General features: G+C 37.3%; 1 protein-coding gene across 11 annotated transcripts; it reads right to left on the minus strand.

The window, feature by feature from the left end:
• Nucleotides 1-570: 570 nt before the first annotated feature.
• Nucleotides 571-24542, minus strand: atp2b3a (ATPase plasma membrane Ca2+ transporting 3a). Of its 11 annotated transcripts, none has more exons than XM_052563545.1 (23): nucleotides 24363-24542; nucleotides 21813-22378; nucleotides 18502-18699; nucleotides 17772-18029; nucleotides 16409-16534; nucleotides 13934-14062; nucleotides 13568-13633; nucleotides 13328-13366; nucleotides 12821-12985; nucleotides 12003-12217; nucleotides 11619-11861; nucleotides 11256-11497; nucleotides 10433-10667; nucleotides 10071-10250; nucleotides 9593-9680; nucleotides 9348-9454; nucleotides 8979-9170; nucleotides 8245-8458; nucleotides 7879-8090; nucleotides 7267-7374; nucleotides 6995-7177; nucleotides 5475-5561; nucleotides 571-2162 (listed from the first exon to the last, which is right to left on the minus strand). In XM_052563545.1, the coding sequence occupies exons 2-23, from the start codon at nucleotides 22018-22020 to the stop codon at nucleotides 1773-1775; spliced, it is 3885 nt and encodes a 1294-aa protein (XP_052419505.1). In that variant the 5' UTR covers nucleotides 22021-22378; nucleotides 24363-24542; the 3' UTR covers nucleotides 571-1772. The 11 variants fall into 11 exon arrangements, with proteins under 11 accessions (XP_052419505.1, XP_052419506.1, XP_052419507.1 ...); XM_052563551.1 differs by having other exon boundaries at nucleotides 2001-2162; nucleotides 5408-5561; XM_052563552.1 differs by lacking the exon at nucleotides 571-2162 and adding an exon at nucleotides 3037-4636 and having other exon boundaries at nucleotides 5408-5561.
• Nucleotides 24543-25524: the final 982 nt, after the last annotated feature.

Raw genomic sequence — 25524 nt, forward strand, 5'->3', positions numbered from 1 at the left:
GGTTATTTTTTTAGTGAATAGTTTATTATTATGCAATTTACCAGTTTATTACCTGGTTATTGTTGATAACTTTTAGTAATTACATTAAAATATTCACACCAGTCGCCTGATGTTAAATGACCGCTCTTCAAAGTCAGGTGGATTCTGGTTGGCTGTCAATGTTTTTTATCGTTCATCATCTGGGGGAAAAACAACATAAAAACTGAAACGTAAAACAAATAATATAAGAAAAAAATATCAATAAAATAATTTAGATTATTTTAATACGATATTATTATACAAACTTTCCTCTCTGTAATTTATCATGTTGGCTATTATAATGGGAGTTATTAACTCAATGTGGCATTTTTTGTTTTCTTCCAATTGTCTATTCATACGTGTTCTTTGTAAACTGCAACTCGTTTAGTTACTATTATCTATATTTAACTTTATTGTAATCGTTATCTTATTCAAAACATACAAAGAAGGGATGCAAAAATGAGTTTACCTTCAAGCATGTCAGCAACGAATCAGTCTCTGGCAGAATATGTGCACTGTTGACCCATGGAATAATGCAGTGTGATGCATACATTTATGATAAATCATGCAGATTTTTAATTACTTTGAATACAAGTTTAAAAGATGAATGAAAGTTAAAGGCTTCCACATGATCTGATCAAGAAATTGCTTGTGTGTCTGAACGTTTTCTATACCGGGGTGTCAAACTCCTGTTCCTGGTTTAGGTCAGACCCCTTTTTTTTTTCAAATAGGTCTGAAGGACATGATAAGCTGGATCAGGCGTGTTTAATTAGGGTTAGCTAAACTAGGAATTAAGTTTCACACCCCTGTTCTATACCCCAAAACACCATATTTTGAACATGTTTTAAAAAAAAAAAGGTCAGATAGGAAAATACATATTCAGGAAATCTTGCTGAGCTGCTTCACTGACATGAAAATGCATCATAAAAATAATTATTGATATGATCTATTGATAGAAATATAGTAGAAAGTATAGATACTTTTCTTTTTTTGTGAGCAGTGTTTTCAGAAATGGGTAAGATGCTCTTGCACCATTGCCTTTTTTTTTTTTTTTTTTATTCCCAGCAAATATTCTAAGATTTTCCTCCAACGGTAAGATTTTATTTTATTTATGCTGCCGCTATATGTTCTGTAATTTCATTTCATTTTTTTTAATTAGGCATACACATCACACTCTAACACAGAAAACAGAGAGAGAGGAACGTGTGGAACCAATGAGAACATAGACACCGATTTTAGCAACAGCAAACAAACAAACAAACAAACAAATACACATACATACAGACTAACGTCATACATACAAACATACTTAGTGATATAAAGTATCATAACTGGAGTATAGTAACCATAGTATTAATTGTCATAGTTTTAGCAGAAATATAACCACTATAATAATTGGAACAATAATGTTATTAACTAAAAGGCGATAGGAGTAATCCTTAAATAAACATCTTTTTTGTACACTTTCCTTAGGCTCACAGTCTTTAAAATCTTTAGTCAGGGTCCATGCCTACACACACGTAGATCCATCTCATTGTTTTGGGTATTTCTTTCCAGTGCAACATACTGTATGAGAACATAATCGGTCACTTTCATGCGGAACGGGATTGTCTTTGGGTCACACAAGACACTGTAAAGAACCACTGAAACATTTTGAAGCAGTGAATCTGTGATAGTGAAAGGAACGAAGATTAGGTACAGAAATAAGCGTTTCTCCGTCTGGCTGGCAGTCTCAATCGGCTGACCTCTGACCTTCAGAGGCACGTCTCCAGGCTGTGCAGAGGGCTCACAGGGCAGGGGGAAACACTCGAGCCCAAGTAGACGCGGTTCTCTGCGGCGTTGTTGTTGCAGTTGAGGGTGACCGGCAGACTCTGCTGCCTCAGTGGGCGAGACGGGTAACGGGATCGCGGGGGCCTCTGGGGCTGAGAGTGAGGGCCGGGGTGACGAAGCGCCACACGCACGTGGTTATGGTTGGAGCGTTCCGATTCGTCGTCCACATCAGTCTCGTCGATCAGGGGGATGTTGTGGACCGAGTCCGTGATGATGAACTCCGGGTGCGCCTGGAAGTCATGAATGGAGTTCCGCGACTCAGGCCGCTCGATGCCATCGTAGAGGGAGCTACGGAAAGCTTTCACCACCCGGATCTATACGTCAAGGGTGCAGGGTAGGAGATGTCAAAGGGAAGAAAATGGAGGGATCAAAGGGACAGAGAGGTGGAGAGAAGTTTAGTCCCCCTTTTGCACCACTCGCACACTTTCAGCTAGCTGAGCTGCGAGAATTGAAAGTTTCACATCCATTAAGGCCTTTGGTGCAGTAGGCCTTTAAAAAGAAACAAAACTCCACAGCCATTCTATAGGCCTCTATAGAATGACGCCCAAAAACAATCATTGAAACCCAAGTTGTAATTACAAGAGGAAAAGGAAATCTCAAGATGATACACAAGACGGCAAACACAAAAAGTTCCAATAAAATGGAAGGATAATCTGTCAAAGCAGCCTTAGCCCCCTGACTGTCTTTCATTTAATACAATTTCAGCTTTAATAATGATCATGATCAAAAAGTTTGACTTTTTTAACCTATGATGTTTTATGAGCAGAAAGGCATGTTAAATTAGTGAACTTAAAAATTAAAAGATAAAATAATTAAGAAAATAATAAAAGGCTTGTATGTCTGGTCAAAAACGGAATTACAACTTTCACTGTTGCCAGTTCAATACCAGGTGATTCAAATTCATGGAACACTAAGAAAAATAAAAATAAAACATGCAAATAAACGACAGTAAACACATAGAAAACAATGATTTTGAAGGCACACACGCCACCATGTGGTACAAACACACACATACACAGTGTACACAGAACACACACAGAAAGAGTGAGGTTTACACTACACGGCTGTGCACAGAATACACAAACACAAAAACATACAGGAAATAAAGACATGCGTATTCACATACTGTTGGTGTTGACAAATTCTGTAATACAGATTCAACAGTCTTGAAAAAACAGATTGCAATAGTTACTGTAAGCATTATTTATTGTTCTGACATCATCAGATTTCTATTTGTTACATTTATAGGGTATATTTGTAAGCCTTTTGAAAATCCACTTTCAATAAATCAATGAAAAAAAAAGAAACATAAAGCAAAGTATCTTTGATTATATTAGCTCATTCTAATACGAGGACATTTAAAAAATCTTGATTGCCTTGTTTTTGTGGAAAGAAAAACCAAACTCTCTATGCCCTCAAAAGTATGAACACATTAAATGGGACTCGTCTCCCATGCAACCATGCACAATAATTCAAAATTCCTCTTCCCGTTCATGCATAGCATGCAAGTACGCATTCAATAGGAAAACATATCCGTAAAAACATTGATCAAAATGGTCCATGTTCCTTTTTCTGACATCCTTTTTCTCGTCATGTGTGATTATACAGCAGCCGTGGTGGAAAATCGTTCATGTGTAACCATGCATGTCGGACCGTCACATTCATCAGACGTAAGTTTTTTTTTTTCCTGCTCTCTGCATTCTACATGCATAGCCAAACCACGTTCGGGAATGACCACAAAGCAATGTGACTGACAGAGGGAGGGGACTTCACAACATGGACACAACAGCGCTTCTGCGGATTTGTTTTTCCAAAGAGCCATTCGTTTTGAGCTTCCTGCTTTTTCATTTAAAGCTGTATTCTTTGCTACGCAGCACTGACATTGTAAACTTTCGAGTATAAGGCCCAGAATTTGTAATGGTCATGATATCAAAGAGGGGAAAAGATACTGTGAGAAATCGGCTAGTCTTTTGTAATTCAGGCACTGGATGGAAAAACAGAAAAGGGATTGTGTTTGAATAGCTCCAAACACATCACATCAGAACTCCTCATGACAGACGGCAAGAGAAGGGAGGTGAAGGATGGAGGTCTAAACCTACAGCACAAATCATGTTCTTTTGTTGTGGTGTGAAGGCCCAACAAAAGCTTTTGAGAAGCAGCCCTCTTGTGCAGCGTCACCAAGGCATATCTCCATTATTTTGCGATAAACAATAATATGATTTTGCTGGAACTTTTCTTTCTCTGTTATATTTATCTAAGATAACAGCACAAAATGCTAAAGACGGATGAAACAAGAACAAAGACAAAAAATTAAAACACTATACCGGACAAGACTGACAGGACAGGACAGGATAAGACACTAAAAACCTATGTTGAAAAATGGTGGACAAAACAGATTTCATTTTTTAAGGTTCATAAATAAAAGGAACTGAAGATTAACATTGAAGGGGAAGTGATAATGATACTGGGGGGCATTCCAGCTGGGCTAATGCTCGGTGGTCTCTTTGAAGGGATTTGGAAATGCTAAGACGCAGCTGTTTTCTTTAGACCACGGAAAAGATCGCTTCTGGTACCTGGAGGGCAATGTTGATGTTATATTTGGTGCATTAAAAACCCTCATAAACAAATCACTGTCTGTGAGAATGGCTTTCAAGAAGACAACTACAGCAGTTTAGTGACAATAAATAATAGCAGCAGATAGTAAGAAAGCTTTTCTTATGTGTAGAAACTCAAGCAGCAACAATCAGCAGGACATTTTCATTAGATGTGGCAGGTTATAACACGAAACCTGTGAAAAGAGAAAGGAGAATCTGAACAAGGTGCACAAAGACAGAGCAAAAAAAACACGGCACACCGTAAGTATGCTTTTTATCCTGAACGGGATAGAAAAATGTTAGCATTATCGATGCTAATATCCCTAATATGAAAATGGCAGCAGAAACCATTATGGGCTTATACTCGCAGGTTTACAACAGTCAATCTTTCGCTTTCATTGTTCCCATGTTGTCAAATGGATCAAACATCTCCACTTTAGTTTCTCTATTCATTTCAATTGTTGATTGGCTCTTTTGAGTTAAATTCTGGTATCCCTTCAAGGCAACATTGATTTGAGGGTGAATTATTGGCAAAATCAAGCAACGGGAGAATAAAAAAAAAGGCAATAATAAAAAGCAAACCAGCCTTATCTTGGCAGCAACAAGCCAGAATTAAACAGCAAGAGCAAGAAATAAGTTATGAGGTAGCAATGAAGGAGGAAAGAAAGTGCGAAAGAAAGTGCGAAAGAAAGAAAGAAAGAAAGAAAGAAAGAAAGGCCACGAACGAATAAGCGAAACTAACTAAAAAGCACATGTAGAGAGATGAAGCAGATGCTCCAATGATAATCTGCTCTCTCTCTCTCTCTCTCTCGCACACACACACACACACACTCAACATTCAGCAAACTAGTTGCGTTTGAAGGCAGGCAACAATGCAGATGTGTGTGTGCGTGTGTTGGTGTGTATGCTAGTCATCTGAGTGCACGGGCTCTACGAGGTGCCGTTAACGGAATGTAAGGACTCACTCCCGGGGGCACCAGTTGCATTGGCAGTGGAGAGAACTACGTGAGAGGGAGTAGAATTATTGGTTACGTCATGGAGCTGGCTGAGCACTGAAGAGCGGCGTCTCGCTGCACCCTGAAACGAACCACTTCTCTTGAAGGTACTCACTACCTCCATCTGCAGGAGAGAGAGAGAAGGACATCACACAGACAGGCGAATGAGCTTCATGAAATGAACGGGATGGGGCTATAATCACTTGAGGGGGTTTTGGGGAGGAACGGCTTGCAGGAAAGCAGCATTTTAAAATTTGCCAGTGTGCACACCAACCAACCAGGGTGTTTCTTCAACTATAAGCACTTTTTTTTATTATAAGTATATTTATTTTTAAGTATAATGTTTTCAATTTTCTTGTTATGTGAAACATTAAAACTACTGGATCATTTTTTTTTGTATCGTTTCACCCTTCAAAGAGCCCAACTTTAAATCTTGAAATATAAAAATACATCACAAAAGTATAAATTTTTTAAAACTATTAATTTGTGAAATAATCAAATAATTCAACTATTTTAGATAAATATCACTATTACACAATTACACAAATTATGACTGTACCTCAGTAGTGACTTTATTTCTATCACAACCTATAATTTTGTTTCTAGCATAAAAAGAAAGGATACAATAGTGTCAGTGAAAAGCATGGTTAAAATAAAGAGAAACATGATGCATTAATTATTTATATTAGGCTACGTTTTATTAGCATTTCCAATCAAGCTGTAATTTTGTAAAATAAAAATAAAAATAGTATATTTTTTCTATTTAGGATACATAAATTGCTACCTGAAATTTGACAAAAATAATTAAAACATCATATCTTATCAAATAGTTTGATACGTCGTGAAAATTACATTTGTTGGTTCAGAAAGTTATTGCAAAAGTGCCTATAACTTGAAGAAACAGGTAACAATTTAAGTATAGGGACCAATTCTGACTATTAACTAGCGTGACTATTATTAATATATTGGCAGTTTATTGGTGCTTATTAATCAAATATGCAGGACCATATTCTACATCCCTAATTCTACCCAATACCTAAACTTAAAAACTATTAATAAGCAGCCAAATTAAGAGTTTATTGAGGCAAAAGTCGTAGTTAATTATTTGTTAATAGAGAGAATTGGACCTTACAATAAAGTGTGCCAAAGAAACATTGTAACCACAATAATATTTATAAGTTAAAAAAAGGCCAATAATAGTTACCAAGGAGCGACATAACACATGGAGACACACGCGAGTAGCAGAGCAAAAAGGTCTCAATAAAACAGCTTGATATAGCAGCAAAGAGAATAAAGGATGAAGTGAGGGAGAGAGAGAAGTTAAGATCTACAACACAGAAAGCTTGTTAAATAATAAATATTTCATCAATTTATAAAGGCTGGTGAAGAAAGAAAAATAGGTTGGAGTTATGAGGAAAGTAAAGTGCGCAAACTACAGCATGTGGCACAGAAGGCATTTGGTATATTTTAAGGCAGTATGCGGGAACAGCTGTCCCTGTCGAAACAACGCAAAAGCAACGTTAAACCAGACAGAACTAGACAAAGCCTGAACGTCACCTGAGTCTGAATTCGGTTGAGTCCTCTGAACCACAGGATCTGTCCTCGTCTCAGCTCTCGCTCGGCATGGTCAATCTCCTCCTCATCCTCAGCTAGATCCTCATCCATGATCATGTCTGGAGCCGACCCATGGCCCGCTTCTTTCAGACACTTCAGCTGATGTGTTGGCACTGATGCGATCACCTAGAGAGAAAACAATACAATGAAGTACAACTAAAGCTGATATTATTTGAAAGTGATTTTCAGTGAGACCATCACATGGCAGCACTTACCTGTCCCCAGACCAGCTCTCCCATTCCCACAAACAGGCACCAAAGCCACTGCTCCACATTTAAAGGGGAACAGCTGAAAGGTTTCCCACCAAACTGCACAATCACAATCTACAAATCATAAACAGAGATATAGGAGTGGACTGGTTTACTTTCATCGATGTGTAAGGCACAAATGCATCAAGTTGTACAAATATATATGATGGAAAGTGTATATTTGAAATGTGTTTTCCATGTGTTTTCAAGCTCTTTAGCATTTGTGTCCTTGCTTAATAATATTAGCATATTACAAAGATTTCTGAAGGATCATGTGACACTGAAGACTGGAGTGATGATGCTGAAAATCAATCTTTGCCATCACTGAAATAAATTACATTTTAAAAATATATTAAAACACTTGTTACTATATTGTACTACAATACTAATATTTTTATTGTATTTTTGATCAAATAAATTCAAACACAAGAGTAAGCATGACATACTTTTTTATAAACATTTACAATAAACAAAGCAAACTTTTGAACAGTTGTGTATATACGTATGGCATTTAGTTTATAAGTAGAAACGGATATCAAGAATCTAGATTTCTATATCTAGAGATCTGTATGTGTTCACCTGTATGGCGAAGGTCCCCAGCACAATTGAACAGAAGATGGGGTTTGAAAAGATTCCATCAAACACGTTCCTCTCTCCGTGGATCTTCCGGGCATTGATCTCATTGAAGAGTTGCATGAGGACAAAGGTGTTAAAGATGATGGTGTAATGCTCGGAGGGAGGAGAGTGAAGTGGAGCGTTACGTCCACTGTCTATGTCAAAGATCCTCTCACCTGAGCACAGGGTCAGGAAAGATGACATCAATCTACAATATCAACTGAAACCAATAAATTAAAACAATATATAATGTTGACCATTACTAATTTGACACATATTGAAAGACAACAATCAAATCCTTTGACGGAAACAGTGCACAGAGTACCGTACCTACAAAGAGCAGGGTGAAGATGATGATGAGCTGGTAAACTGCATGGCCGAGGATGTTCTTCATCATGGTTGTGGATATGAGGGGGTTGTTTCGGCCATAGGGCTTCCTCAGGAGCAACGATTCGGTGGGTGGCTCTGTGGCAAGAGCCAGAGAAGCAAATGTGTCCATGATCAGATTGACCCACAGCATCTGCACAGCCTTAAGGGGAGAGTCCTACATACACAAAAACAGACCAAAAAATAAATAAATAAAACTCAGTTTAGATGTCAGGTTATATTAGTGCATATATACACACACTACCATTCAAATGTTTCAGGTCAGTAAGAAATCTAAAGTTTTTTGAAAGAGGTCTCTTAAGCCCACCAAGACTGAATTTATGTGATCAATAACAGTAAAAACAGTAATAAAGCATCACAACAATTTTTTAATTGCTGTTCTTTATTTCAGTGAAATTTAATTGATTGATTGTGGTGTTCAAGCTAAATTATAATCAGCGTTACTCAAGTCTTTAGTATTATCCTTCAGGTCTTTCAGAAATCATTCTAAAATACTGATTTGGTGCCCTTGAAAATGATTGTGCTGCTGATTTTTTTTGTGCAAACCATGATATACAGTTTTCAGGATGAATAGAAAGTTCAAAAGAACAGTATTTATTTGAAACTGAAATATATGTGTGTGTGTGTGTGTGTGTGTGTGTGTGTGTGTGTGTGTGTGTGTTTGTGTATGCGTGTACCTGCGTGATGCAGGCACCAGTGAAGGCAACTATGACAGCCACCACATTCACTGTGAGCTGAAACTGTAAGAATTTGGAGATGCTGTCATACACATTCCGTCCCCACATCACAGCCTTTACTATGCTTGAGAAGTTATCGTCCGTCAGGATGATGTCAGAGGCCTCCTTGGCCACATCTGTACCAGCAATGCCCTATGCAAACAGAGAAATCAATTACTATTTTGGAGAATTCAGACATATTTAAATCTGCTATGTTTCAATTTAACATTGAATTAAAAAGATAAGAAAATTGTTTTCAATATCGTCTCATATTTAGCTATGTAAAATACATAGCAATGTTTCACATATTTAGTGGATGGATCTTCTCACCATTGCAAACCCAACATCAGCTTTCTTAAGAGCAGGTCCATCATTTGTGCCGTCGCCAGTGACTGCAACCACCTGCCTTTGTTCTACAATGGTGCTGTCTATGATACCTGAACACAAGACACACACAAAGAAATTATACTGTATTGTACTGTAAGTGATTATAAGGGAATTCCATTAAAGACATACAGGAGAAGTGATCATCCCCATAGGAACAAAGTATGAACTCAACTGATGAAGAGACTCACCTTTGACAAGTGTGTGTTTGTCTGTAGGGGAGGAACGAGCAAGAACTCTGAGCTTGGGCCAAATTTTGTCAATGCGCTCTTGCTCAATCTGCAACAAAAAAAAAAAAAAAAAAACAACAAAAAACAGCACCGTTATAAAATCTGAGGTATGTAGGATTTTTAAATGTTTTAAAAAAAGACTCTTATGCCCGACCGGGATGAATTTACTTGATCACAATACAGTAAAAACAGTAATGTTATATCATATTCATATATTAATATTATATTCATATATTAATAAAACTGAAAGCTTATTATTTAAATACTACTTGAATAGATTCTAAAATGTAGTTTATTCCTGTGATGGCAAAGCTGAATTTTCAACAGTCTTTACTCCATCTTCAGTGTCACATGATCCTTCAGAAATTGTTCTAATATGCTGACTTATATAGAAAGAATGCATAAGTTCTGTACATATCTACAAAACTTAGAAGCATACCTCTCCTTTCTCATTTCTGATTCGCCTGTTGAACTCCTTCCCGTCCATACACAGGAAGTCGTCGCCAGGATGGATGATGCCACATTTGGCAGCGATGGCACGTGCAGTGTTGATGTTGTCACCCGTCACCATCCGCACAGTGATGCCTGCTCGCTGGCACTTCCTGATGGCTTCTGGGACCTGATTAGAATCATAATCAGCAAATCAGAACAGATATCATAATTATGCATCAAATACAGCATTTTAAGATTTCTAACTCAGAAGTTATGTTTAGGGTATGTTCAGTTTCTCAGGTAAATAGGAGAGAGTGACTGAAAACTAAGAGTACACAGACATCCAAGACCGTAAACTGGTTTGTATACCTCAGCTCGAACAGGGTCTTCAATGCCGACCACTGTGATGCAGATAAGGTTGGAGACAATGTCCGTCTCATTGTCCCAGTCTGGCATGGGGTCAGCTGGGAACTCTCGGTAAGCAATGCAAATCGTACGAAGGCCTTCACATGCCATCGGTTCAATCACCTTCTTCACCATTTCATCTTTGTCCCGTGGCCGAAAAGCACGAGCCTCACCATCACGGCCCAAGACGAACGAGCACCTAAGATGAAGACAGAACTGTTCAATTAATTTATCTTTACAGTTTATTTTGGACAAAGTGTACACTTTTTTATTTTATTTTGCATGATACTTATTTTCAGAAAAAGTCAACTTTGTTTAACAAATTAATTTCTAAATTTGTGGCAACAAAAATACTTTTCACAAATTAGGTACAAATTAGGCCTTGAAGAAAGTAGTAGTCTTTAGTTTGAGCATTTTTAACAAATGGCCAGTGAACTAAGATGCCTAACCTTCCCAAAATGTTGATCATCAAAATCACAACCAAGTATTATAAAAAATAGTATAACTAAAATAGACTAGCATTTGAAAAGATTCTTGTTCGCCAAGGCTGCGTTTACCAAAAAATGCTGTGAAATATTTGTACAATTTCAACTTTCTAAATAATCTAAACGTTTTAGAATTTTAATATATTTTAAACCAATTTATTCCTGTGATGGCAAAGATTCATTTTCAATAGACATTACTCCAGTCTTCAGTGTCACACGACCCTTCAGAAATGTCTCTCTTCAGGATTCTTTGAAAAAAACAAAGTAGAAAAGCATTTATTTGAAAAAGAGATGTTAGTTACTTTGTGAGCAGGATCTCAGAGGCTCCTTTGCTGTATAAGCGGAAACTTCCATCAGGCATTTGAATGACGGTGCTCATGGATTTTCTGACAGAATTAAAGGTGTAGACTTTATAGAGCTTCTCTTCCGGGATCTGCTCCCTCACAGCTTGGTATTCTTGCTTCAGGTCCAGCACGAGTCCCAGCAGAGCACATTCTGTCTTATTACCCACTTGTTTGGGCAGCCCACCTTCCTTATCTGCAGCCTGGGAGGAAGAGGTGAAAAGAGTGGAAGACATGAAATGACAGAAAATCTGCAGAAATATTATTGTGATGCTGCAAAAGTTGAGTGCTAAAGTAGCCAGTATTTTACTAAAGTACTCTCACTATTATTTTGGAGGTGTAGGCGCAGTTCACGGCAATAGCACTGGTGATGAGCTCCAGTGTCTTTGGGTTAATCTGGTCAGGTCTTGGGATGTTGCGGAAGAGCTGGTCCCCTATATAAATCTGCACTACTGTCATCCGGTTAGTGGTGAGGGTCCCTGTTTTATCTGAGCAAATTGCCGTGGCATTGCCCATGGTCTCACATGCATCCAAATGACGCACCAGATTATTGTCCTTCATCATTTTCTGTGGAAAGGCATTAATAGGAAGAGTGTTAATCTTTGTGGCACTTGCCAATATGAGTGTGTGTGTAAATGACACTTCTATGATGGACTCAACGTTATAAAAACAGGTGCATTCTTCAACATAACTTCATTTTTGCCTCACCTTTACGGAGTAGGCCAGTGATATGGTCACAGCCAGTGGCAAACCCTCTGGCACAGCCACCACCAGAACTGTAACTCCGATGATGAAGAATTTGACAAAGTACTGCACATAAATAGGCGTGCATTCTGTCAGCCAGACCACCCCCTGAATGACGAACGTTTCGATCACGAAGTACAGCATCAGGATGATCACAGTGATGGCGGACATCACCAGACCTGAAATAAATCATACATGTAACTGCTTAGAAATATAATAGCACACCTCTCCTCAAAGAGCCACACTATTTGAGATATCATGGATAATTAATTGGCTGATTTACTGACTGAAATATACACTACCAAGTGTTTGGGGTTGATTTACTCATTTAGTTTTTGACAGAAGTTCAATGCTCAACAAGAATGTAATTATTTGATCAAAAAAGTATTAGTATTATAATACAGTATTATAGACAGATAACATTACCATCTCTATTTTCTCCTTTTAATGGCAAAGTTGTCATTTCAGCAATCATTACTCCAGTGTTCATGGTAATGTATAACATCAGAAATCAAACTATCAAGCAATAAAATACCTTGAAATACCCACTTTATAATATTCATTCACCTTGGGTGGTACAAAAAAAAAACTGAACTGAGAAAGAGACCAATTGTTCTTTTTACAAAATAAATACAAATCTTACTGACCCCAAAATTTTGAACAACAGAACAATACTTCAAGGTTCAGTAAAACTCCTATCCGTTATGTATGAGCAAAAATAATGCTTGACTTAGCAAGCCAATATGATCAGGAGAACTTGCCCTAACTTTAGACCTCCCCACCTGCTTTCCCGATTTGCACTGCGAGCTTGGTGAGCTTGCCCTGAAGAACTGATTTCTCCTTCTTGGCCACACTGGATTTTTTCTTCTCTTTCTCCTCCACTTCCCCTCCTTCTGCACTCTTCAAAGGCTGCATCTCCATGGCAACAGCCTCATCCTGTTTCTTAGCTATAGTGGGTGGAGACAAGGTGATCAGGCAAGCAGAATTATAGGTAATTGTTAGAAATAGCAAACCACACAGAATAGCAAAGAACACTTTTTTTGTAGTTTGCAGTATGTCTACTGCACACAGTATGCACAATATCATTATCAGAACTGACTGACATGACATAAGACAAAAATTATATGAAACATTAATATCGAAAATTGATAATAAAGGCAGCATTCGGTATGTATACTGTGCATTATGCAGTGTTTCATTCTCAAAATAGTTTATCATAATGAGTATTTTATCTCGCCATGAATCAATCTGAACTCGTAACTCAATTCTAATTAAGTCCTGAAAGTCACCTTTATTTTGATTGTTCTCCAGGGTCCCGTCTTGTTTCCCTGTGAAGGTTAATGCAGACATTTAAACGAAACAAATATCGGTTCCACTGCTTAAGGGTCAATGTTGCTGACATGAGAGAACAATAAAGTGCATGAGAAAGAAAACATAAAACATGGAGGGATAATATTCGACAGATATGGAGAGTTTAAACCAGGATGTCTGTTTATGAGTCAACTCTCTCTACTGTGAATGTCACCTACCATTTATGATGTTGTGGTCTTTGGCTTCAACACTGGGGAACTGCGTGGATGAATTACTATGGGCCTCTGATAGAATTGTTGGAAACAGGGGATAGGACAAAAACGAAGGTGGTATGTAAAGACATAAAACAAAACCTAAATGCTGAACAAAAGCAATGAAAAATCAACACAAATGAGTGAGCAAAATTTCTGAGCATTTCAATGCATTGAAACAGAATTGACCCAGACCATTAGACATTTGGTGTCTGGATAATTCCACGTGGGTGTTCAAGCAAAATGGATTTATATTTTATGATGTGAATGTTTTAATCATGCTCAACTTTTAAGCATTTCTAAAATACTTTGAAAGAATTGACAGACGCCAACCTTTCTTGCAGTCTTTCTTCTCTTCCTCCACTTCCCCGGCCCCCAGGAGGGTGAAGATGATTCCCGTTTGAGAGTTGACACCAACAGCAGTCACCAGCATTTTCCCCGAGCCCTCCATTACATGAGTGCCTAAATTTTGGGAAAAAAAGTTTTTTTTGTGTTTTTGCAGTAAATATTTTCAACAATTTCTTCACAACTCTTCCCTTCCCTAATTAAAAAAACTCCACACTACAGTTTTTCCATTTTTCAAACTAATATTAATAATTAAAATAGCTTATTGGCGCCATCTTGTGACTCGGTTGGCTAGCTACTGACTAAAGGACTTCAGTATTCATTGTAATAAATATATTTTAAACATAAAAACCTTTATAAATGACTAGACGTTCAGGTGTCTCCAGTTAGAGCATGTTCAATCTAAAACAATTCATTACACGTTACTGTTTATACAAGTAATGATTTCAAGGAATTCTAAGTGTCATAAAAATATTTTAAATGCATATAAAAAACAGCTCAGTTGTGGAACGCTTACTTAATCTACAGGACTTTTTTAATCTTAAAGTGATGTTAATGGGAAATAAGCCTACACTTTTTTTAATCAATTGTATGAGTCATAGCCTCATTTCATTTACTGATGTTATTTGTTGTGCTCTCACTAGCCCCTGCACTTGTCTAAAACAAGGAACAGAATTAAAGCTGAAGTCTCCTCCATGGCCTTTCCTTTCAGTATTAATGTGTAATACAATTAAATTAAACTGAACCAGATTGCTTCTTTGTTCCCTGATCCACTGCACATTAATTCTTGCTTTCTTTACCGTTATTTTTGTCTTGTTTTCCAGAAAGAAATACCAAGAAACACTTAAAAAGATAGTTGTAAAAACAAAATTGGATAAAAAAAAAATAATCCTACTCCATTGTTTTTTTTAAGAATTCTGTTTGGTTTATGTCTATTGTCAGTGAGAGAAGAGATTTTTTACAGAGATAAACAAAACAAAACTACTGATTAAGACAATTATTTTGTGCAGCGTGCATTTCCTTCTTCACAACAGAAGCCTTCAAACATACATGTTGAGAAGAGATGACTCTCCCATAATGACTGAGAAAATAATATGCACCCCTTGATGATTAATTGAACACACTGATGAACGACAAAAAGGTTGTCAATATAAACAAAAAACCTTCACGGAAACTAGTTATCTTAAAGTTGAGAAACATGAAGCAGGAGATCCTTACTGAGAAAACATATTAGTTTGCACAAGAGTTTCACTACATTTTTCCAAATTCACCCTGACAAATCAAAGCAGTTTTAAATTAAGAACCTTCTGCCTTCAAAACAAGTTTTCCCTCTGGCCATCCACCTCCTCAATGACCTTAAGAACCGACTGCACAGGCTGGAACAGATCCAGTACCGCTATACTTCAATCTACCATCATATATCTTATGAAATCACATCAAATAATAAACTGTTAGTCTTTTTAATTTATTTAGTAACAAAAAAAGTTTAGGATTTTGAACAAGGAACAGTTACGATGTAAAATGATTAAGAAATATTTGCTATTTCTAGGTCATAAATCAAATAAATAAATCAAATTGTGATTGTGAATTGGACACTCAATGGAGTTAATGATATTCCAATTTTTTTCTTTGCTACAAATTAGTATTCATTATTCTTCGTTAATGTCAATTTAGCTATGCAAGCCCACTCTAATCATGTTACACATGCCTTTTTCACATCAAATGTCTAAAAGCATGTTATGTTTCCATTGATTCCATTTCCCATTTTTCCCATTTGATTATGTTGAGGTCATGGGGTAACGCTGCGTGTGTGGCCGAGTGAAGAGAAAACAGCAGCTGCTCTGGTGAACTGCGATCATTAAGAAGAAGTGGCAGAGCAGGTCTCTGGAGGGCCAAACACAAATCATTCTCCAGGAAGCAGTGATGAGCAGGAAGCTGATTAACCTGTTTATCAGACCTCAGGGACGTTCTCTCATTAAACCAGTCAATGGGATTTAGCCCAAGCACTGCACAACCTGAGTGTTAAAAGTACTGACAGAATACTTAGCAAAACCCCCATTCTGCCAAACAGCGAATTGGTTCAATTCAGATGGATTGTAATAGTGCCAGACTAAATTTAATTGATACTGGTAATTCTGTTAAACCTTACAGTATACTACACACGTGATGTCACCATATAATTAAAGGGAATTGTGCCCCTGGGAATAAGGAAACAGAACACCCTTTCCATGTCCAAGCCTGGATTTTTAACCACTAGTCTGTCCCAAGGATCTGTTTGCATCCCGAATCATCTGAATCTTAAACAGATGGCGAATATCTTTTAGTATTCGTATGGTTTTTAATATTCAGAAATATTTATGTAAAAACACACAAACATTCATCACAACCTATGGCCATATGGCCAACCCAGTCCACACAAACCCACGCAAGCATATGTTCGCTTATATAACCTTTACTCCCTACCTGACAGCAGCATGGGATCCTTGGCAATGGATTTGCGTACGTGATCAGACTCTCCAGTGAGGGAGCTCTCATCGATCTTGAGGTCGTTCCCTTGGATGAGAACACCATCCGCAGGCAGGAGGTCGCCTAAGAGACCCCAGAGTGACAGCAACAGATCAATCTTACAAGCCCTTGAGTACTACTACCTTTAATGACCAAAATTAAAACATTAATTATTCAAAAGCATCTTCAGATTCTTTATATATAATTTTTAAAATAACATATATTATTATAATTTATACATATGCACAATTTAAGTACAATTTTAAGAATTTGCTATAATAATAATACAATACTAATATGTTAAACCCATTATAAAATGTACAAATAATTTTTGAATGCAATTTATATATTTTAATTTTACAGAAATTATTTAAGTTAGAATTTATATACATGCACAAATTTAAGGATTTGCTATTTGAATATATTAATAAAATAATAATAATATAGTAATCTAATTATAAATATGTATAAATAATTTATTAAAATTTTTGAATGCATTTATATACTTTAATACTTTATATAAATATATATTATTTATTTTTATACATGCACAATTTTAAGTGTAATTTTAATTATTAGTTATAGAAACAATATAATACTAACAATACAAATTGATTATATGCATAATCTTTTTGCTATTTGAATGAATTGGTTAAGGAGTGAGCTGGACCGCAGACAGAAGGCAACAGGGCCAACAAGTGCTAAGCATCTCTCGGGGAACTCCTTCAAGACTGTTGGAAGACCATTTCAGGTGACTACCTCTTGAAGCTCATCAAGAGAATGCCAAGAGTGTGCAAAGCAGTAATCAAAGCAAAAAGTGGCTACTTTAAAGAACCTACAATATGACATATTTTCAGTTGTTTCACACTTTTTTGTTATGTATATAATTCCACATGTTAATTCATAGTTTTGATGCCTTCTGTGTGAATCTACAATTGTCATAGTCATGAAAATAAAGAAAACTCTTTGAATGAGAAGGTGTGTCCAAACTTTTGGTCTGTACTGTATATAAAATTTGTTCGTAATTATACATAATTATAACTAGAAGTTAAAATCAACTATGCTTAGCATTGTTAACATTTAGTTAATTTTATAAATTGAGTTCATAAAGAATTTAAGCAAGATTTTGTAGGAATCACAGGAACTTAACAGTGCACTTTTAATAGAGACAAGACTCCTAAAGATTTTAATTTTAAGTTTTAATAAAGAATCACCACATGTGGGGCTCACACCATCCAAATTTATGAACCATTTATTCATTAATAATGTAAGATGCTTTCATATAAAACGATTTGTGGAGCAAATTTTGAACTCTACTGACCATATTTGATCTGGGCAATATCCCCCACCACCATCTCAGCCACGGGGATCTGAATGACCGTGCCGTTCCGCACCACAGCGAAGCGCTGCTCCTGTTCAATACGGCTCTGCAGGCCACGGAACTGCTTTTCTTTGCTCCAGTCATTAAACGCGGTCACCAGTACCACGCAGAGCACCGAGAGCAGGATAGCTGCACCCTCGATCCAGCCCGCCTCCGCCTCTCCCTCTTCCTCCGCACCTGCACTCACATTACCACACGCTGGAGAGAAACAGAAAGACAAGGAAAGGTAAAAATGTGTGGGAGGACAATGAGTTTGAGTGTCTACTTGTAATCCTTTATATTATTTTATCTATCCATCATCTCGGACTCTATTCCTTCTATTCTTTGCTTTCTTAGCTATTCATGCCTGGTATTTACACTCAGGATTACTTAAAAAATGCATTCGAATGCATTTCAAATTAACAACACAAGACACACAAGACCATTTTAGGGATGAAACTCTGAAAAAATGTCTAGATATAAGCATGTATGAGTAGCAGTGTAGTTAATATTAGCAGAATAAAGGTCACCAGACTGTTAAATTATTGAAATTTTAATGGGGCTACGACATGAAGCATATAACATCTTCCCTGAGCTTCTGATGAAAGGCCAGAAATCCCTTTTATGGTCATATTATGTATGCATTTAAAAATATATATATATTTCACTGAATACTTAGAGCCCAATTCACCTTCAGTGTCCCCTCCTGGCGGCTGGTAAAAGGACAGTCCGAGGGAAATAATGGCCGCTATTTCCAGGATTATAAGGGTAACATCCTGCAGAGCCTCCCACACGAGCTGAAGGAAGGTCTTGGGCTTCTTAGGAGGGATGAAGTTCATCCCAAACACTTGCCGACGTTTCTCCAGGTCCGCAGGATTGTCCGATAATCCTTTTTGAGGGAAAGATGGTGCTTAAAATCATTGTCACCAATCAAATCTTACTAACGAAACAATGGAAATTCTATGGGATGTAAATTGCTATAATAATATTAGGGTTGCAAAGGGGAGGAACATTTCCAGAAACTTTCAAAAAAATCTCGGAAGACTCCAAAAAATCATTAAAAATATTAATGTCAGTTAAAATAAAATAAATCACAGCAAAGTGTCAACCCGAAATGCATGAAACATTTTCACCCATTTTTTTAACAGGATTTGTTTTACAGAGCAGAAGTAATCAGCCTAGGAACATGTATACTGGTGTAAATCAGAGTTATGGTGCTTAAAGACCCCAAAGCCCCTTTCACACTGCCATTCCAGCAAGTACACGGGAAAAGTGTTCCGGCAATTGTTCCCGGGTCGCTAGATTTTGCACTTTCTCACTGCCAGTGATTACCCGGGATATGTGCGTGCTTTCACACACAACCCGTAAAGATCCCGTAACGACACTTGACATCAGGGCGTGATGTGTATTGTACGAGTCGAAAACGTTAGGCATGTTATACTTTCACGGAAGCAAGCGAACGATCTCGGCGTCAGCGCGGAAAGTGAGGAACTAACTGATCTCTGCTTCATTACAGTTTGCACATATTTTTTTGTCGCGAACGTTGATCTTTCTTCAAAACAGCGGGTAAAAGAGTTGCACGATAACGCGCGTCATCAATTCGACACGGCATTAGATCTGGCTTTTGTTCACACAGCGCTTACCGGGTTAAACCCGGCAATGTTACTAGGTCCCCGACCCGGGTTCAATGCCGGAATCAATCCCGGGACATGTTTGCTTTCACACAGAAGGCAACCCGGCAATGTTCCGGCAATATACCAGGTCCGACGTGCAGTGGGAAAGGGGCTCAAATCATTTATTAATGGGTTTTTCTCCATGCAAATTGCTGGATGCTCATTAGTCATCACTCAATTCTGTTAGCACCAATCCCTGACCTCTTAGGGTGACAGGAAGGAAGGCAAGAGGACATAACAAAAGAACACAAGGCACAGACGGTTAAGTCAGTGTGTTTCGGATGCACCACAGGGTGTGATTTTTGGCAGCAAGACCCAGACAGACTGTCACGCTCTCTGCATCCTCACCCTGCCAATCATCACCTGCTGCCCCTGGCAACCTCTCATCTCTCATCAGAGCTACCCTTTCACTCACTGTTAAACCTAATTGAGTTACTCCAATGGGTTGTATGAAATCATTTCCCTAACTCATTCCAGTTGCCCCGATTAATTCATTCAGTCTCTGTTGAGCACAATATGGCAAGTAAATTAAGACAACCGAAAACCCCAATGCAATCCTCTTTCCACGGACTACAAAAAATGAAAGACTTTTGCAGTACATCCAACCCTCTTTTCGACCCTTTCATCTTTCCATCCATGCCTGTAAGGTTCTCTTTTTGTATCCCTGTCACGCTTTCTGAAGAGTGGATTTTCAAAGAGCAGCATTAAAAGGAGGAGAAAGAGCTTTACAATAAACTTAAAGTAACCTCAACGTGGCTGCATGACTTGGTCTGAAAGCAAGTGGTCAGAACAAGATGCGAATCAATGTGATTATCAGAGCGCAAAGTAGGATCATCTACCCAGAATAGCTGCTGCAATAAAAGATTTCCAGCAAGATGATTCTTTTTTATGTAACTTTGAATGTTTATATCCTAGCAAACGAAACACCGTGATTATCTTTAGTAAACTGTTTCTGATCATTCCAAGCATGAAATATTGAGGCATTAAAAAAATGCTATTCAAGTACAGTATGCTTCCTGATTTATCTCAAAATATGAATGTAGATTTATTATGCAATACAGCAGTGTGACAGAAGAAATGAGAGCTTTGATATTGTCCAATGATGATTTATGAATCACTACTTCAATAAGTTTTAAAGTGCATTTTGAGTTTGCATATGCTTCTGTGTTATTATAATATTATTTATATACTACTATAGTATTTTTAAATGACCTTTTATTTTAATATTTTTTGTTCTCTTTTTAAATTTTAGGACTTTTGTGTGATTTGTATTAATTTTTATTTTTCTATATAGATGCTTAAGATATATAAGTTGCTGAAGAAACATTACTAATTTTAACTTAAGGGTTTCCTCTAATATCTAGATTTTATTTAAGGTTTATTATATTTATTAATTACTGAAAATGATTTGGCAAGCTCCTTTTTAACCTATAAGCTACATATTACATATCATAAAACTTGTGTAAAAATGTGTTGGAAGAATTAATAATTTTCTCTAAATATAAATAAAATGTACTATGATGTTGCATAAAGACATACACAGAGATGTTATGAAAAACTAGAATTTCTTCATCCAAAACCTACTCCAAAAACAGAATAGCAGAGAGATGCTCTCATCTGATAACATGGGTAATGCAAATGTAGAATAAAATTCAACACCAGGTGCTCTTCAGGGATGTCTGCTTTCAAAGGCAGATAAAGGCACCTGGCATCTGGTATTCTTTCCGTGAAGGCAGGCTTGTTTTGAAAAGGAGTGTTTGTGAATATAGGTGCATCTGGACTTTTCCACTCAAAAATGAATTATGTCATAATTTACCCAACCTCATGTCATTCCAAACCTTTGTTTGGAAAAATTTTCTTTTGCAATGCACAAAAAGACCAGCAATAACAATGAATGGGGAATGAAGCATGAACGTATCATAAAAATAGTCCCTACAACTTGTGCACTACATTTAAAGTCTTATCAGTGAACAATTACTTAAATTTTGGTCCATTCCTGATACAAAAATGTTGTAGAGCTGCAGAAGAAACATGAATATGTAATTCACAAGTCTAATGGAAAGAATTTATGATACTTTTATGGTGCTTTCGCATCTTTTCTGATAAAAGCCTCCGTCCCAATAGGCACTAACTGCATGGTACACAGCAATCAGTATAATTCCCCATTTGTGTTCCACGGAATAAATAAAATCGTATGGTTTTGAATTACCTGAGATTAAGTAAATAACCACAACATTTTTATAATAGCTAAAAATGTCTGTCTGTTTCAGGATGCACGTGTGATGTAATTAGCAAGTGACATGGTCACATCCAAACAAGTACTACTCACCATCTGCAGGTGAAGTCTTGAGTCTGTGACAGAGGGTTTCTGTGTCTGTGTAGTTCTCCTGGATCTTCTGCAGGGCCTCGGGTCCCCTGAGCTCCATCAGTGAGCACAGCTCCTCTACTGTCACCCCGAAATCTCCCTCATGACCTCCTTTGTCCAACCCTGGCTTCTTAGGGTGGAAGTCTACTGTGCTATTACCCAGATCCCCCATGATGGTGTGTTGGTTGTGGAAGACTGGAAGCTTTTTAGCAGATGCTATGAGCTAAAAGATGGGTACCTGGGAAAATGGATGATTTTGTCTTATTTATATTCCTAGTCACCTATTTCTAAGATGTTCTCTATGTAGTTCTCCATACTGAGACATGAATTGTGGGATTGTTTGGGGTTTTATATTTTATGGTGTAGCAGCTGGGGTTCCCCTGAAATATCCCCCCATGAAGAAACAGTCAGCAAATAAAGTGGTAGCCATTGTGCCAATCCATCTCTATGAAGACTAAATGAAGCAAGTGTTAGTGATTATTAAACAATAAAGGGGATCTAGTGACACAGGAATAGCGTTGGCTCAAAACCTGAGGAACATAAAAAGCAGAACGTTAATAGTGCACTGCTGAACTTTCTTAAACCAAAAACACACAGCTCTGAAACATCAAAATGCAATCCTAAAATCTTGAGACAAATTAGACATATAATTTTTTTTTTTCATTAAAATGTCACACAAATAAAAAATAACAAAAAACACGATTATCATGGAACATAAAAAATAGCAGCACTATTTGAAAAGTATACTAATCGTTAGGCTATTCACTAATATCATGAAGAAATTAAATAAAGTTTCAACACTAAATCATATCATGAAATTATAAGAATTTTGTTTGAAATATGGCACAGTTTTCGCCAATTATTTAAACAGTAAACTATTACAAAACAGCAAAAAAGAAAAGGCAACAAAACAAATACATCAAAACATTATTTTGGCTTGCGAATTATGAGAACGAATTATGTAAAACTGCAGCATATAAACCACGTGACAACGTTCCCCTATATTTATGACAAAAGCATAAAAAGTGGAGTCAAGCTTTTCGTCTAACATCTGCCTTTACAAGTTAGTAGACTTTTTGTCATATAGCGTTAGCATTATTTTATTTATATATATTTTTTTATTTTACGTTCACTGTTTACCCAGCAGGTATATCCCCTACTTAACCATTAATGTATGCCCACATCTCTTAGATTTCATCGTGAACGTAGGATATTTCTTCCTTATTAAAACGCTCAAAATTGGTTATTTAAACGCTCTGAAATGTGAAGGTGGCATTTTGCTCATCACCAAGGTGTAACAGGTGTAGGAAGTTTGTAGGAAACAAGGAGCCAAGCGTTCATAACGCACACCTACTGCAATGGATTGTTTGCATAACATCCAAAGGAAACCGAGGGCAATCACTTCTTATCTAAACGCCTTTTGAAACACTCTCTCTTGATAAAAGCGTTGTATGTGCGCCTCTCCCCAAACCCATGTACTTCACAGTGCCGCCTCTCGACGCAAAATCTGCCTTCACTCAGACCGAGACGCCTGCGCATGCGCACTTAAACACTTGCCCAATCCTGCTGCAGAACAGATTTACGAAGGCAGCACTACCAGCCATCAGGCCTGCCGTTTCGGATGACATTACAATCCGCTTGAGCTCTGCGCCTCCATTTCCCTGCTGTGACACCAACTTTTGGTTACTGAACATTTAAACCCATATTCTGTGCGCGCTTCCTCATCTTTTATTAAAAAATGGCCAGAAGACTCCTCAACAAACATGCGCTTTATAGACGATAATGCCCTTTCCTGGTAACCTTCAGGAATCAGATGTTCACCTTGGTCCACTGTACAGCTGCTCACAGCTTATAAAAGTGCCTGTAGCATTTGTGGGATGATTTTTCGTTTTAATCATAGCGAGGGGAAGGTAAAACAAATGGTTATTAAAAACATTTGGCGGGGATTCATATGAAGGCTATACAGACTAACCTGACAACTAGGTTACATCCATCCATCACTTTCGTTTCAGTCTATCAAAAATTAATAATTTGTTTCATGCATACAGGTATTTATAGATACACTGCTCTTAATTCAGTTTATGGCATAAAAGTGAAGATTTAATATTTATAAATGTTAAAGAGTTGTTATCAAAGGGATTATAACACTATGGTATATTTGTGATTACTCATTTTTATTATATTAGTTAATGTTGATTTTATTTTTTACTAATATATGATTATCGATCCTGCATTACTATTTTATTTTATGACATTAAAAACAATTGTTGAACAATCATGATCATGAATGACATAAAACATATATTTTGGTGAATTATATCAGCATAAACGTGCTGGGCATACTGTAGATGATGATAATAATTTCCATGGAATGCTTACCTACTGTAATCATAATAATAAAGCACTTTAATAATACATTAGCAGGCGCTGGACTGCAACAAATAAACAAACCCAACACAAAACATATACCCTGTTGACACCACAGGGCACTTGTGAACAAATATATTCACTCACCGCGCAGGCCATGTTCCAAGGACATTTGACGTTGAGTCGAAAAAAAGACAGGAAAAACGGAATGACATCCAGTGATTAAGCCTCAAATCATGCCCATCATGGAGAACACAAAAATGAAAGTCACATAATTTGACCTTTACGCTATTCCAAATGCAGATGGTGCGCAACGGTGCAGAATAGAAATCAAATGAAGGGAGCAGGAGGCAGCAGACGGTGGTGAGCACTTCATCTTATGCGGAAGAAAACCTTAATGATGCAGATGAGACTGTACCATGTCCGCATTAATTCATCGGTTAAAAACGGCGTGTTGTACAGTCGGGAACGTAAAAAGGAGGCTCGTTTTGGTCACATCGTTGCTGTTATTTTTGGCGCTGACTGATAGAGTGATGGGTGAAGGAGAGATGTGGGTCTACATGCTGATGATGCCCGATTGACGCGCATCTCTCAGTGATGGCAGCAGCAGCATCCCAGCGCTGGAGGACGGGAAATGGGGGAGGGGCGTATCGACATCCAGGCCTCTCTCTCTCTCTCTCCGCAATCCCTTCTTTTTCCCGGTAAAATACAAATTCTACTATGGCAAAGGCTAGTTTTTTAATATTCATAACCCGGAGTTTTTTTTTTTTTGCCTTTGGGAGGTAGCCAAGCAAGGTGACAACGCAACGTCAGCACGACTAAACCATATTCATAAGCAGAACATTCGCCATTGGTTGGCTGTCAGGATACGTTAGCATGGTGTACTTAATATTCATGAAGCAGACGTTTGGCATTGGACGATTACCACGCAGCGTGAATACGAGTTTATTAATATTTATGAGCTAGGTCTTATTTAGTCATAGAAGGGTCGCTAACGTGACCACAGCGAGCTGAAATTTTGCGTTCTAGCATATTAACGATATGCAACAACTAATAATAATAATAATAATAAATTCTAGAAAAAAGAAAAGAAAAAAAGAATAAACACTTGCCTGAAACCAAACAAGGTTAGTGACCTAATATAACAACAATAAAAATAATAAAAATAAAAAAGGCAAAGATATAAGATATTGTTAATTTTGCTCTTTAATTAATTTCTATCCCTCTCTTTAGGCTGGGCATCTGAGCATTAATTATAAAGCGAGAACTCATGCAGCCTGCCGCCTGTAGCTCCATTAATAAAACATAT

The sequence above is a fragment of the Carassius gibelio genome, chromosome B8, assembly GCF_023724105.1.
Source record: "Carassius gibelio isolate Cgi1373 ecotype wild population from Czech Republic chromosome B8, carGib1.2-hapl.c, whole genome shotgun sequence".
Classification (NCBI taxonomy): Eukaryota; Metazoa; Chordata; class Actinopteri; order Cypriniformes; family Cyprinidae; genus Carassius; species Carassius gibelio.

Excerpts from the sequence above, each read along its gene's own strand:
- atp2b3a (XM_052563545.1), bottom strand. The coding sequence starts at position 22,020 with ATGGGGGATCTGGGTAATAGCACAGTAGACTTCCACCCTAAGAAGCCA. Across the intron at positions 11,862-12,002 it reads CACTGGCCTACTCCGTAAAG|AAAATGATGAAGGACAATAA; the intron begins GTGAGGCAAAAA and ends GCCTTTCCACAG. Across the intron at positions 11,498-11,618 it reads CCTACACCTCCAAAATAATA|GCTGCAGATAAGGAAGGTGG; the intron begins GTGAGAGTACTT and ends TCTTCCTCCCAG.